Source organism: Dendrobates tinctorius, unplaced genomic scaffold, assembly GCF_039654945.1.
Source record: "Dendrobates tinctorius isolate UK_male_01 unplaced genomic scaffold, ASM3965494v1 ptg000103l, whole genome shotgun sequence".
Lineage (NCBI taxonomy): Eukaryota > Metazoa > Chordata > Amphibia > Anura > Dendrobatidae > Dendrobates > Dendrobates tinctorius.
The window spans coordinates 44,513,472-44,527,129 of NW_027361771.1; the positions used below are offsets into that span (position 1 = coordinate 44,513,472).

At 40.6% G+C, this 13,658-nt stretch overlaps 1 protein-coding gene across 2 annotated transcripts in view; it reads left to right on the top strand.

Annotated features, from left to right (window-relative positions):
- Window positions 1-13,320, top strand: part of LOC141100096 (NACHT, LRR and PYD domains-containing protein 3-like) — a 157,788-nt gene extending 144,468 nt beyond the window's left edge. For both annotated transcript variants that reach the window (XM_073588312.1, XM_073588311.1), the window contains 4 exons: window positions 7,441-7,608; window positions 8,208-8,387; window positions 9,432-9,520; window positions 12,900-13,320. In XM_073588312.1, coding sequence (XP_073444413.1) covers window positions 7,441-7,608; window positions 8,208-8,387; window positions 9,432-9,501 — 418 coding nt within the window. In that variant the 3' untranslated portion in view covers window positions 9,502-9,520; window positions 12,900-13,320. The remainder of the gene's footprint in view (window positions 1-7,440; window positions 7,609-8,207; window positions 8,388-9,431; window positions 9,521-12,899) is intronic.
- Window positions 13,321-13,658: the final 338 nt, after the last annotated feature.

Sequence of the window (13,658 nt, forward strand, 5' to 3'; positions counted from 1 at the left end):
TAGTATTATTATCCAAGTACTTACATACATGCTGTTTAATAATTTGTTCAAATATCTTTTCTGGTATAGAAGTAAGGCTCAATGGCCTGTAATTTCCTCCTGACTCTATCGTCTTTGTTTTTTTCAAGATAGGGACATTTGCCCTTGTCCAATCTTCTGGAACTTCTCCTGATTTCCAAGATTTTTCAAAGATTCTGGCTAGTGGCGCTATAAGTTCATCTGCTATCTCTTTCAATCAATACCCTAGAATGTAATTCATCTGGACCAGGAGATTTAAATTATTTTTAATTAGCTGAGTGTTCCCTCACCAACTGACTGTTTATGGATAGAGTGGATTATTTTATTCCTTCAAAGGCACCATAAAGATCAGTTGATGTTGCATTTGCTTTCTTAGGGCAGTTTCACACGTCAGTGTCTCCGGCACGTCTAATGACAGTTTTCTCACGTACCGGAGACACTGATACACGTAGACACATTCGAATGAATGTGTCTATGCAGATGTCAGCGTGCTTTCACGGACCGTGTGTCCGTGTGCAAAAAACGCTGACATGTCCGTTTTTGTGCAACAGCACGGATCACACGGACCCATACAAGTCAATGGGTCCGTGTAAACACGTACCACACACACGGATGCTGTCCGTGTGCTGTTCGTGTGCTGTCCTTGTGTGTTTTTAAAGGTCAAAGTGTTAACACTGAAAATAATTTTTCAAAAACACGGACATGGACAGCACACGGACAGCATACGGATGGTACACACGGACATACGGATAGCACACGGATGTCACACGGATGGCATATGTATGCAAACGGACACATGGACACGGATAGCTCCGGTACCGTTTTTTCCAGTACCGGAATAATCTGGACGTGTGAAACTGCCCTTAGAGAATTCTTTTGTGAATTCTAGTCTTTGGTTTGCTTTTTTTTCCGAAGCCACCAAATGGTTTCATAGCCCTGCTATGTGTAACACAAGCGATCAGATGATCGCAGCTTCAAGTCTCCTAAGGAAACTATTGAAGCCAGTAAAAAGTTAAAAAAAAAAAGTTTTCAAAATAAAAAAAAATAAAAAAATCTAAAAGTTCAAATCATCCCCTTTTGCCTCATTCAAAATAAAATGATAAAAAAAAGAATACAGCAATACAGCCGCTGCTGGCGAATGTCCTGGGTCTGTGCACACCCAGGAAGAACAGTAACAATAAATAAAAAATATATTACACCTGCGCTGGCTGACTATATCCCGTAATGACACCTGAATAGGTCATAAACAAGTACTTACTTCCTATAAACTGTGGGGCTGCGGGTGGATCCAGCGTGCGCCACGTGTGGAGGTGAATGTACCACGGTGTGACAGGAGACGCAGCACCAAGGAGGCGTCCCCCCTGTGGGCAGTGGTGCGGGAGCGTCTCTGAAGCTGACAGCCGCTGGGCGCGCTGAATGGTGGTGGCGCGCTCCGGCCGAGAGGCGCCGCCGGCGTGCAGCGGCTGAGAGGGAGGAGATCAGGTGACGTCACCAAAAAGAAGGGGGAAGGAAGCGCGTGCAGGCCAAACTAGAAGCCAACGCGTTTCTAAGGTCTACGGACCTTCTTCATCAGGGCCCTCCATTCAGCGCGCCCAGCGGCTGTCAGCTTCAGAGATGCTCCCGCACCACTGCCCACAGGGGGGACGCCTCCTTGGTGCTGCGTCTCCTGTCACACCGTGGTACATTCACCTCCACACGTGGCGCACGCTGGATCCACCCGCAGCCCCACAGTTTATAGGAAGTAAGTACTTGTTTATGACCTATTCAGGTGTCATTACGGGATATAGTCAGCCAGCGCAGGTGTAATATATTTTTTATTTATTGTTACTGTTCTTCCTGGGTGTGCACAGACCCAGGACATTCGCCAGCAGCGGCTGTATTGCACATATCCACTATCAGTTGCATCAGGGAGCGCCGGTGTATATTTGTTATTTACAAATACACATATTTAGTTTTGCCGCCTTCAGAATCACCCTATCGATAAAGATATGACAAGAATTATTCCAATCAGTAAACGACATAACGGGAACAAAATCAAAATACCAGAATTCCGTTTTTTTTGCTTGCTGCAGCATTGCAATAAAATGTGATAAAGGGCTATCCTATCTGGGCCAAGATCATATCAATAAAAATGTCACATTAGCTCGGCCCGTAAAATAATAAGCCCTCACACAGTCCCATATCCTGAAAACTGGAGACACTACTGTTTTTTTTTCCCTCAACTTTGGAATTTTTCACCACTTAGGCTGGTTTCACATTGGCATTTATTTGCGCAGCGCATCGTGCTCGTCCATGCGCATGCATCATGCGTAGCTATGTTTAACATGGCGTGCGCATGGCCTTGCGTTTGCACGCGTTCGTATGCATTTGTAGACACTGGTTTTAACTCCTAGAGAACGAATGCGCATAAAAAACACAAACGCATGCAAAAACGCATGATGAGTTTTTTGCATGTGCTTCTATTGCGCACAAAAAAAAAACCCTTCTGCAGGCAGATGCCAGCCATAATCTCATCTTTAATGTGTAGTTAATAAATATGCTTGAGGTTTTCCTGAGGGATATATAAATAAAAATCTATTTGAAAATGGCACCCACCATGTCTGCGCAGTAGCAGCTATTGGTGTATAAAGAGGTGATCCGATAGCTGCTATTGCGTACGAGCCGGTGGCACCATCTTGCTAGAGAAGAAAAAAAAAGTCCTCCTTCAAAATGGTGCCGCTCACGCCTGCAGAGTAGCAGCTATCAGATCACCTCTATATGCACAATGATAGCTGGTACTGCGCATGCGTGGCGGGCGCCATTTTCAAATGGATTTTTTTTTCCTATACTATCAGGATCACCTCAAGTACATTTATTAACACAGTAAACATGCGATTATGCTGGCACCTGCCTCGAGAAGGGCAAAGGTTTGTTTTTTTCTAGTATGTACATATTTTCATTATGTAAACTAGGGGGCAGGTTACTGAAGGATCAGTGACCTGTAATAAGCCCATACAAGCTCCCTTCCGAGCCCTGCCGTGCACCCAAACAGTAGTTTTCTTCCTCAAATCGGGTATCGGCGTACTCAGGAGAAATTGCACTACAAATTGTATCATGCAATTTCTCCCATTACCATTTTGAAAATGCAAAATTTGGGACTAAAAAACATTTTTGTGGGGAAAATGTTATTTTTTTAAATGTTCACAGCTCAACGTTGTAATCTTCTGTGAAGCACCTCAATGTTCTCACCACACATCTAGATCAGTTCCCTGAGGCATCTAGTTTCCAAATGGTGTCACTTGTTTAAAGTAGTTTTTTGTTTAAAGTAAATTTTTTGTGAAAAAAAGTTAAATGTTAATTTTTTTTTTCCACAAAAATTCCTGTGAAGCACCTGAAAGGTTAATAAACTTCTTGAATGTGGTTTTGAACACATTGCGGGGTGCAGTTTTTATAATGGTGTCACTTTTGGGTATTTTCTATCATATAGACCCCCTCAAAGTCACTTCAAATGTGAGGTGGTCCCTAAAAAAAAGGCTTTGTAAATTTTGTTGGAAAAAGGAGAAATCGCTGGTCAACTTTTAACCCTTATAACTTCCTAACGAAAAAAAAAAGTTGTTTCAATAATTGTGCTGATGTAAAGTAGACATGAAGGAAATGTTATTTATTAATTATTTTGTATGACACATTTCTCTGATTTAAGGGCATAAGAAATTTGAAAATTGCTAAATTTTCGCCAAATTTCAGTTGTTTTTTCACAAATAAACGCAAGTTGAATTGAAGAAATTTTACCACTATCATGAAGTACAATATGTCACAAAAAAAACATTCTCAGATCAGTGGGATCCATTGAAGCATTCAAGAGTTATTACCTTGGGCTGCTTTTACACATGCTGTTTTTTTTGCGGCCCGTTTTTACGGGCCGTATTGCCTTGATTTTTTTGGTCACCCGCTAAAACGGGCCGCAAAAAACATTCTCGGATCACCGTTTTTCCCTGTTATAACAAATAGCAGGGAAAAAACAGCGATCCGCAAATACGATGTACCGCAAAAACAAGCTGCCTTTGTTTTTGCTGTACCATTGATTTAAGTGGAGGCCGTGTCCGTGAACCGTGAAAAATATCGAGCAAACTCGATATTTTTTCACGGCCATATATACGGCCCTCACGGACATATGAGACACGGCGCTCCAATGTATTTTTGCCGGCCGTTTTTGCGGCCCCATAGAATTCTATTGAAAAAAAATGACCTAGTATGGGATTGACAAGGCTACAGTTAGATGGATTAATAACTGGCTCAGTGCTCGTACTCAAAGAGTGGTAATAAATGTTTGCACAGCCAATTGAAAGAGTGTTTCAAGTGGGGTACTGTCAGGGATATAACCCAACTTTTTGTTTCCACTTTCAGTTCCAGTTAGGAACTTGCAGCTCTCTGGCGCCACCTTACCCTTAGGTCAGTCAGGGAACTGCACCTAGGATAAGAAGTCGCTGGAAAGGCTGCCTTGTCGCGTACTGACTATTGGGCACTCTGCAGTGAGGGAGTTATGTATATCACCAGTCCCAGGCCGGGAATACACACATAAATCTCCGATCGGTCACTGCCAGGGCTCCCCAATACCCCCAGGACGCTTCACTGCCACCAGTTCCTCATTTGATACTAAAGCCTATATCGGGTCAGGAACCAACCCACAGGTAGCGTGATATGGCGCGGAGTACATGTCGGTTCAGTCATAGAGCAAGTAGAATGAAACTAGAAAATTTACAAGAAGCTGTGTGTTTGCACATGGAGCTTAGTTTTACACGAACCAAATGGGGGGATGGCAACAGGCAGCTCTGGATACATACCTAGGATATTAGGAAATAACTCATATTTTCCTGACAGGTACAACAAGGCCTGGCCTTACAAAACTAGGATGGATTCAGAGAAAGGATTCAGAAGGATCTAGATAAGCTTTAAAATGGTATTTAACAGGGAGCAATGCAAGATTCTACATCTGGGCAAGAAAAACGAAAAATTACATCTACAGAATGGAAGGAATAAAACTAAACAACAGCACGTGTGAAAAAGACAGGCATACTAACAGATCACAGACTGAACATGAATCAATAGTGTGATGCAGCAGCAAAAAAGGCATACACAGTTGTGGGATATATTAAGTGAAGCATAGAGTTTAGATTACGTGAAGTAATTATCCTCCTCATCTCCTTCTTGGTCAGACCTCATCTGGAATACTGTGTAATGTTCTGGGGACCACATTTAAAAAAAAGACATAAAACAACTGGAGCATGTTCAGAGAAGAGCTACCAGGATGTTGAGCAAGCTGCAAAGTATGTCCTACGAGGAACGGGTAAAGAATCTGGGAATATTTAGCTTGCAAAAAAGAAGGCTAAGAGAAGACTTAATACCTCTCTAGAAATATCTGAAGGGCTGTCACAGTATAGTGGGATCATCATTATTCTCATTTGCACATGGAAACAGGAAAAGAAATAGAAATAAACTGAAAGGGAAAAGATACAGATTATATATTAAAAAAATCTTTTTGACAGTGAGGGTGATCAATGAGTGGAACAGGTTGCCAGCCTGCCACTAGACGTGGTGAGTTCTCCTTCAATGGAAGTCTTTAACCAGAGGCTGACATCTGTATGAGATGGTTCAGTAAATCCTGCATTGAGCAGGGGGTTGGACACGTTGACCCTGGAGGTCTCTTCCAGCTCTACCATTCTATGATTCTATAAACTCTAGCAATACCAGATTACTATCAGTTTTTTAATGCTTTGGTGCTATTTCAGACGAAAACCAATATTTTATAAAATTGTATTTGTTTTTGCATTGCCATGTTCTGAGAGCTGTAACTATTTTATTTATTTGCAGAATGAGCCAAATTAGGGCTTGGTTTTTGCAGGACAGTTTGGCATTTTCATTTGTACCATTTTTATTTATTTCTTTAAATATGAAATTTTGATTGATTTTTATTCAAATTTGTGTGTGTATCTATGATGAAAAAGTTACATTTCTGGGGTGTTTTTTTTTTTTTAATTTTTATGGTGTTCGCCATACAGAATAAATAACATGTTTTATAGATCTGGTCGTTCTGGACACGACAATACCAATTATGTGTACTTTTTTGTATATTTTTTTATTTAATACAGAGTGCATTTTAGTAGTGAAACGGCTTTTCGCTATTTGTGTGCGCTTTATGTTTTTTTACTTTATTTTTTTTAATTTTCACTTAGTCCCACTATGGGATATGACTATTATTTACTTTGATCACTGGTCTCATACACTGCAATACTCGTGTACTGCAGTTCATTAGTCCTGTCAGTGTCTCACTGACAGAGCCTGTTAGGCTGCTTACAGTAGGGTCTAACAGGCCACCATACCCTTGGGTCACCAGATCTCCTTGGGGTACCACAACAACTATTGGCATCTGCGATTACAAGTACTGCTGTTGTGATTGACAGCAGTATTTAAGAAGTTAATCGGCCCCGATCGGTTACAAAACCAGTTGAGCCAGTGCCGCTGGGTGCTAAATTCAGGTATCAACTGCAGGATTTTTGTCCTCTGGGGTCGCTTTAGGCTATGTGCACACTTAGGCAGAAAATTTCTGCATGAAAACCGGACTCCTTCCCAGAAAACACACTTTTTTTTCCCGCACGTTTTTTGCGCAAAAAACGCAAGTTTTTTATGCGCTTTTTTCCGCGCGTCCCCAGTCTCATAGAAAATAGCTAGAAATGTGGATTTTTCCGCAAAATTAATGAGCATGCTGCGTTTTTTACCGCGATGCGTTTTTTTCGCGGAAAAGAACGCATCAATATGCACAAAAGTGCAGAATTCATTAAAATGAATGGGATGCTTCTTGTAAGCATTTTTTAAGCATTTTTGCCAGTAAAAACGCTTAAAAAACGCTTACGTGTGCACACACCCTTACACTTATTGCTAATCGCCATTTTAAATTGCCAATCAGGTATAAGGCCCCTTAACAACAACTGTTTTAATGTGTACTGGCGATTGTTAAAGGGGTTTTCCCATTAATAAAGTACATTATAAGCAACAGATCTTAGAATAATAATTTCCACAATTGAATGTGTTAAAAAAAAAATGTTCCTGTGCTGAGATAATCTTATAAATGTGCCCCTGCTGTGTACTGGCTGTGTCTGACCATACAGGAACATGGTCTGATCATACCACAGCTCCTGGGCAGGGGAGGAAGCAAAAGAGTATACAGACAGGATAGCACAGGATCACAGCTGCTGGTTTCTGTCAGGTAGAACACATTTAAAAACTGGAAATGTGCCCTATGTAAGCAATTAAATAAAATCTTGTCTTGGTCCACTGATTTAGTTATTGATGTCATCAACTGAATTGTATGTTCTGTAGGTTTGACATCTACTTTACAAGCTGGGGTTATGACAATGACTTGCTCACTTTCTGAACCTTTCTATGCAGATTGTCTGAGTGTGAACTCACCTCTTCCTGCTGTGATGACCTTTGCTCAGTTTTAATGACCAACCAATTTTTGACCAAACTGGATCTATCAAATAATAGTCTTCAGGATGGTGTAAAACTGCTGTGTAAAGGACTGAGACATCCAGGCTGCCCCCTACAGAAGCTGAGGTAGGAACTATACATTCTAGAATATGTAAGGAACATGCAACACCTCCATTACTGATCTGAAACTGGAATTCTTAACCAAATTCAAGAAAAAGAAATGGTGAGCACAGATACCCTGAACTGCCCCATTAATTAGAGGCAAAACAAAATTGGAGGTGAGGTGGTAGTATAAGATTTTGACATATGTCTTCCTGATAGCTGTGAATAAGGGCGCAGCCAGACAACTGTATAAATTGGAGCACAATGCACGGACTGTCCGGCGGCTCTCATGACCTGAATATGACACCTGCATAGAAATACATGAAGCTGTGACGCTCAGGTTGTGAAACCTCCTGGCCAGTCTGTGCGTTGTGATCCGATCTCAGTCCGATTTATACAGTCATTTGGTTGCCCCCTAAAGAGTGATGACAGGTTAATCAGAATATAGGCTTGTTTTGCAGGCAAACTACTTGGAAAGTTCTAGTAAAGCCAGTTAAGATTAGCACTTTTTCATTTCTTGTAATGTCCATGTGCACAATGGGCTGTGCATAAGCAGTTTTAATTTATGGAAGAAGTCATGGAATCTACTAGCCTCACCCATTTTTTACTTCATTTATCTGCAGATTATGGGGCTGTAATCTGGAATCATCCTGTTGTGAAGATCTCCACTCTGTAATTATCACAAACTCAACTTTGATCAAGATGGAGGTGTCTATGTACATTTGTGAGGAACAAACAGAGTCTGAATTGCAAGAATTGTGTGAGAGATTCAGCAGTCTTGCCTGTGTCTCAGAGAAGAAGAAGTAGGTTCATAATGAGAGTATATGATATCTCCAAATGATGTATCATTACAGGAAAGCCCCTCAAATTCCTTTGTGGACACCCAAGCACCTTGTCTTGGGGTCTATGGTGACGAGAATATCAGACTGGTCCAGGTATTTGCATTAAGGCTCATTCATCATGATCACAGTATTTCCTTTCATAGGGAAACTAAGAATTACATTGTACTTTACTCAACAACTAACACAGTACAGTTGTAGCCATAAGTTTTGCGACTGACACAAATTTTGGCTTTGCTGCCTCAATGTTTTTAGATCTTTTAGTGCTGTTTCTATGGTTATCAGTGTTTCATAAGTTTTAAAGCTTTTACTTGCAAATACAAAAAGTTTATGCAAAACTCAATATTTACAGTGTTGACCCTTTTTCTAGCATGTTGTCCAGTCATGCTGGATACCAGCTTTTGGGTCAAATCCCAGTGGATGACAGCCTATTCTTGTCTAATCAGTGCTTGGAGTTTATACTATTTCTGTTTGCTTGTTTGTCCACCCACTTTTTAAAGATTGATGACAGGTTCTCAATGGGCTTGAGATCTTGGAAGTTTCCTGGTCATGGACCCAAATTTTTATGATGTGTTCACCAAGCCACATCGTTATCATTTTTGCCTTGAGACATGGTGCTCCATCATACATGAAAAAGAAAAAAAGCATTGTTCATCACCAAATTGCTCCTGGGAAATTGGGAGAAGTCGCTCTTGGAGGTTGTTTAGATACCATTCTTTATTCATGTCAGTGTTCTTAGGCAAAATTGTGAATGAGCCCCGTCCTCCAACCTCACACGTGAATGGTCTTAGGATATTTTACTGAGAGTTGCAAAGTTCCATATGTCTAGTTCACATGGAAGAACACGGCTTCATTGACTTTCTATGGGAGTAGTGGTCAAGCATGTGATCATGTATAGGAACTTTGAATGACTCATTTATGGGGCTCAGCAGTCAGTACCCCTGCAGTCATATATTTATATTCTATCCTGTTTAGAAGGGACAACACATTTAATTGTCACATTTTTAGTTCTTTCTACAGATCTGAACTGACACTGAAATACAGAAAACATGAGAAGATACTGCACAATCTACAGTAATTTATCCTCAGGACTAAAGGTAAAGTTTGGATCCTGTGCATGCTGATTGATTTGCTCCAGTATACTATATCTAAAGTACAGGTCAACATTAAATGGGTTTTCCACTTTACAAAAGTGTTCCCAAGTGCTTTTATACATGTGAAATAACAAACAGAGCAGGCATTCACTCCTCCCTGGGTCCACCACTAGCTCACCACTGCTGCTCCGGTTTCTATATATTGTCTGCAGCGGTGACGTCACTGGCTCATACAGTCTGAGCTCAGTGATTGTCTGTAGCGGTGACGGTGACGAGCCCTGTAGTTGTGATGCTATCACTTCAGCCAATATTCAGAGGCCTAAGCAGGAGCACTGGGTGGGTGATTACCTGCTCTATTTGTTATGGGGCTTGTATAAAAGTGTTTGGGGCTACTTATGAAAAAAGAGATAAAGCATATAGAGGTAACAGTACACGGTGTCAGTATGAATATAGAAACCCGTATGAAATGGATTAGTTCAAGAAGGTTCAGCACATTAAAGCATAGTGAAACATATGAGAAAAGAACACACCAGAAATGAACCAAGGTGTACGGTAAAAGATGTAACTTTATTAAATTCGTTTAAAAAAGGGGTTATACAGAGCAAAAAGGGTAATCAAACAGTGGTAACAACCACAGAATGTGGAACCGCAAGTCGGCGGTGCAAGAGTAAGTTCAACATGCCTATGTAAAGAGTAATAGTTCACATACATAATAAGATATGCTAAGTACCTGATATATTAAAGAAAAATATAAAACCAAGGGTGAACATGAACACATGTAAAAATAAATAAGAAGGCAGAGAGAACATTTAGATGGTTGTGTCATTACCTGAGACCTGCGGTGCCACCACCCCAAAGTGCGTTTCGGCTGAAGTGCCTTCTTCCGGGTGAGTATGTAAAAGGAGGAAACTCACTTTTACACGGAGTTATTTTCCTAAATAAAATGTTTGAGAAAAGTCAATACAAATAAAGTTTGAAAAGTTAAATATTTAATAAGTAAAAAGCCATTACAACAATCTGATTAGTGCATTAAATCATAGAGATAAGATCCAGATCACAATATAGAGTTTTACTTATAGACAATCAAATCAACTAAGCAAACCATACCAATTCGCAACTGTGATGGAGGGTAGGCAGAAGTAAACACTTTAGGTATGTAAAACCAAAATTTTATTAAACAAACATGATGACAGTGAAGTTAAAAAATCAATAGAAAAGATGCCTCTCAGAAGGGGGGGGAATGACAATAAAGCCCGTGTAGACCAGCCAGAGAGTACAATTGAAAACAAGTAGATAAGATGAGAAAAGACCCTATGCTATACCTCAGCATGTGTAATACAGGAGGTAAGTATAGAGGCAATGTCCTAAAGATACATGTATACAGTTGCTAGAAATATATAACCCTAGTTTCATACAGGGAATGGCAAATATATAAAGTGCAAGTGCATAATAGCAGCCATAAATGTTTCTCCTGATAAAGTGACAGGGCATGACGGGGGAGTGTAGCTAGGCAGGATAGGTTAGAAAGTACAGTTACATTACCTAGGAAAGGTGCGGGACAATGGCCATGGGCTTGTCAGGCGTTCCCCAACTCACATTTCAAATCCACTTCCTCGGGGGCCTTGCGTTTCTCATTTTATCTACCTGTTTACAATTGTACTCTTTGGCTGGTCTGCACGGGCTTCATTGTCAGTTCTTCCTCCTTTTTGTGAGGCACCTTTGCTATTGATTCTTTAACTTCACTGTCATCATGTTTGTTTAATAAAATGTTGGTTTTAGATACCTAAAGTGTTTACTGTTGCCTGCCCTCCATCACAGTTGTGAATTGGGATGATTTGCTTAGTTGATTTGGTAATCTGATTTGTGCAGTATGAATAAGGCTACTTTCACACTAGCGTCATGCGTTGTGAAAGTTTTGCAAAACGGGGGCAGCGAATGCAGTTTTTCAACGCATCCGCTACCCCATTGTAATGTCCAGGGAGGAGGGGGCGGAGTTTCGGCCGCGCATGCGCGGTCAAAAATGGCGGACACGGCGCACAAAAAAAGTTACATGTAACGTTTTTGTGTGCGTCGCGGCCGCCAAAACACGACGCATCCGTCGCACGACAGATGCGACGTGTGGCCAAACGTCGCAATGCGACGCTAATGCAAGTCTATGGAGAAAAAACGCATCCTGCGGGCAACTTTGCAGGATGCGTTTTTTCGACCAAAACGACGCATTGCGACGTACGTCGGCCGATGCTAGTGTGAAAGTAGCCTAAGCTGACAGGTTCCCTATGAAGAGCTGTTTACACTGTTTGACACTTTTAGGCTGTGTGCACACGTTGCGGATTTTGATGTGTTTCCGCAGCGTTATTGGACGTACGGAATTGCATCAAATCCACAGTGTAGTACAGTACCAATGATAGTCAATGGGGATTTGAGATTTGCTGTGCACATGCTGCGGAAAAATCTGCACGGATTCGCTGCGTTTTTTTCCCGCAGCATGTCAAATCCGCACATCAAAAAACACATGACAATCCGCAGCAAATCCGAAAGAAATCCGCAAGCATTTTGGCCTGCGTTTTCTGCCAAGAGATGCAGATTCTGTGCGGAAAATTCTGCAGGCCAATCCGCAACGTGTGCACATACCTTGAGGGTATGTGCACATACCTTGAGGGTATGTGCACACATTCAGATTTGTTGCGGATCCGCAGCGGATTTGCTGCAGATCCACAAATGCTTGGCCATACAGTGTTAACCAATGGAAAATAAAGTTGCTGTGCACATGCTGCAGAAAATTCCGCACGGAATCCGCAGAGGTTTATTTTCCGCAGCATGTCAATTCTTTGTGCGGATTCCGCTGCGTTTGTACACCCATTTCATTATAGAAAACCGCAGGCCAAAAAACGCAGGGGAAATCCGCATTAAATCCGCACAAAAAACGCGCGGATTTTGACCTGCGGATTTTGCCAAGAGATGCAGAATCCGCTCAGGAAATTCCTGAGCCCAATCCGCAACGTGTGCACATACCCTTACTGTCTTCAGGCTTTGCTTCAAACTCTCCTGTTCTGCTCAAAGTTCAGGAAGTTGCCTCTATATTTCCATTTCAAGTTACTCCTAAAAAAAAATCCGGGAACGTTGTCATAAATTGACTTGACACATGGCCACGACTATAGTTATTTCTTAGGGTATGTTCACAAATTCTTGATTTGCTCTAGGAAAATTTGGTAGAAACTTTAAAGAAAATTAGCAGTAAAAAAGTACACATTTTTCTTCTTTTTACATGTATGAATTATGTAAGATCATTTTTACTAATTTATTTATATTGCATTTTACTATTATATAACAGTAAAACTGTTTTATTGAAATTTTAATTGTAATATTTTTCATTTTTTTTTAGGAATGAAGAAATGATCTGTGAAACTCACTGATTTTAGAAGATAAAAAAAATGAAAATGACAAGTTATTTTATTTTAGGCTCAATTTACCGGTAAAACAATAAAATTGTAATAAAAATATCATTGTATTGACATTTGTTGATCATGGAATTTTATAATTTATGCAATTTTTTTTTTATAACAGATTCTATTGCACCAATACCAATGTGTCTGCTTCATTGTGCTCCTTAAAGCTTTTAAATGGAACCTGGCATGCACCCAAACGCTATATACGCTATATAAATGTAGGGTCAATGTACAGGTTAATAACATTAGAATACTGAAAGTGCATCTACCTGGAGAAAATGTACTTTATTCATTTTAATGTTGCCAGTTTTTTTTTTCATTGTGCAGTAAAAATTTTCAAAAAAGTTTCATTCAAAACTACAACTCATTGTGCAAAAAGGAAACCCTTGTATGGTTGTGTAGATGGAAAAATAAAAAAAGCATGGCTCTGGGAACAAGGGGTATGGAAAAGCAAAAGCCCAAGAAACAGAAACTTCCATCGTGATTAAAGGGTTACAGCGTTTGGCCCATGGTGGCATGAAAGTGAAAAAAAAACAAGACACAAAACCTTAGACTTACCTGCAGTTCTCCAGTGTGAACATCACATGACTACTGCAGATAATCTGTGGACACATCAGTGATAAAGTCATCACCACTGCTGCCACTGATTGCGTGCAAACCTGCCATAGTCTTTATCTTCAGCTCCAGGAACTGAG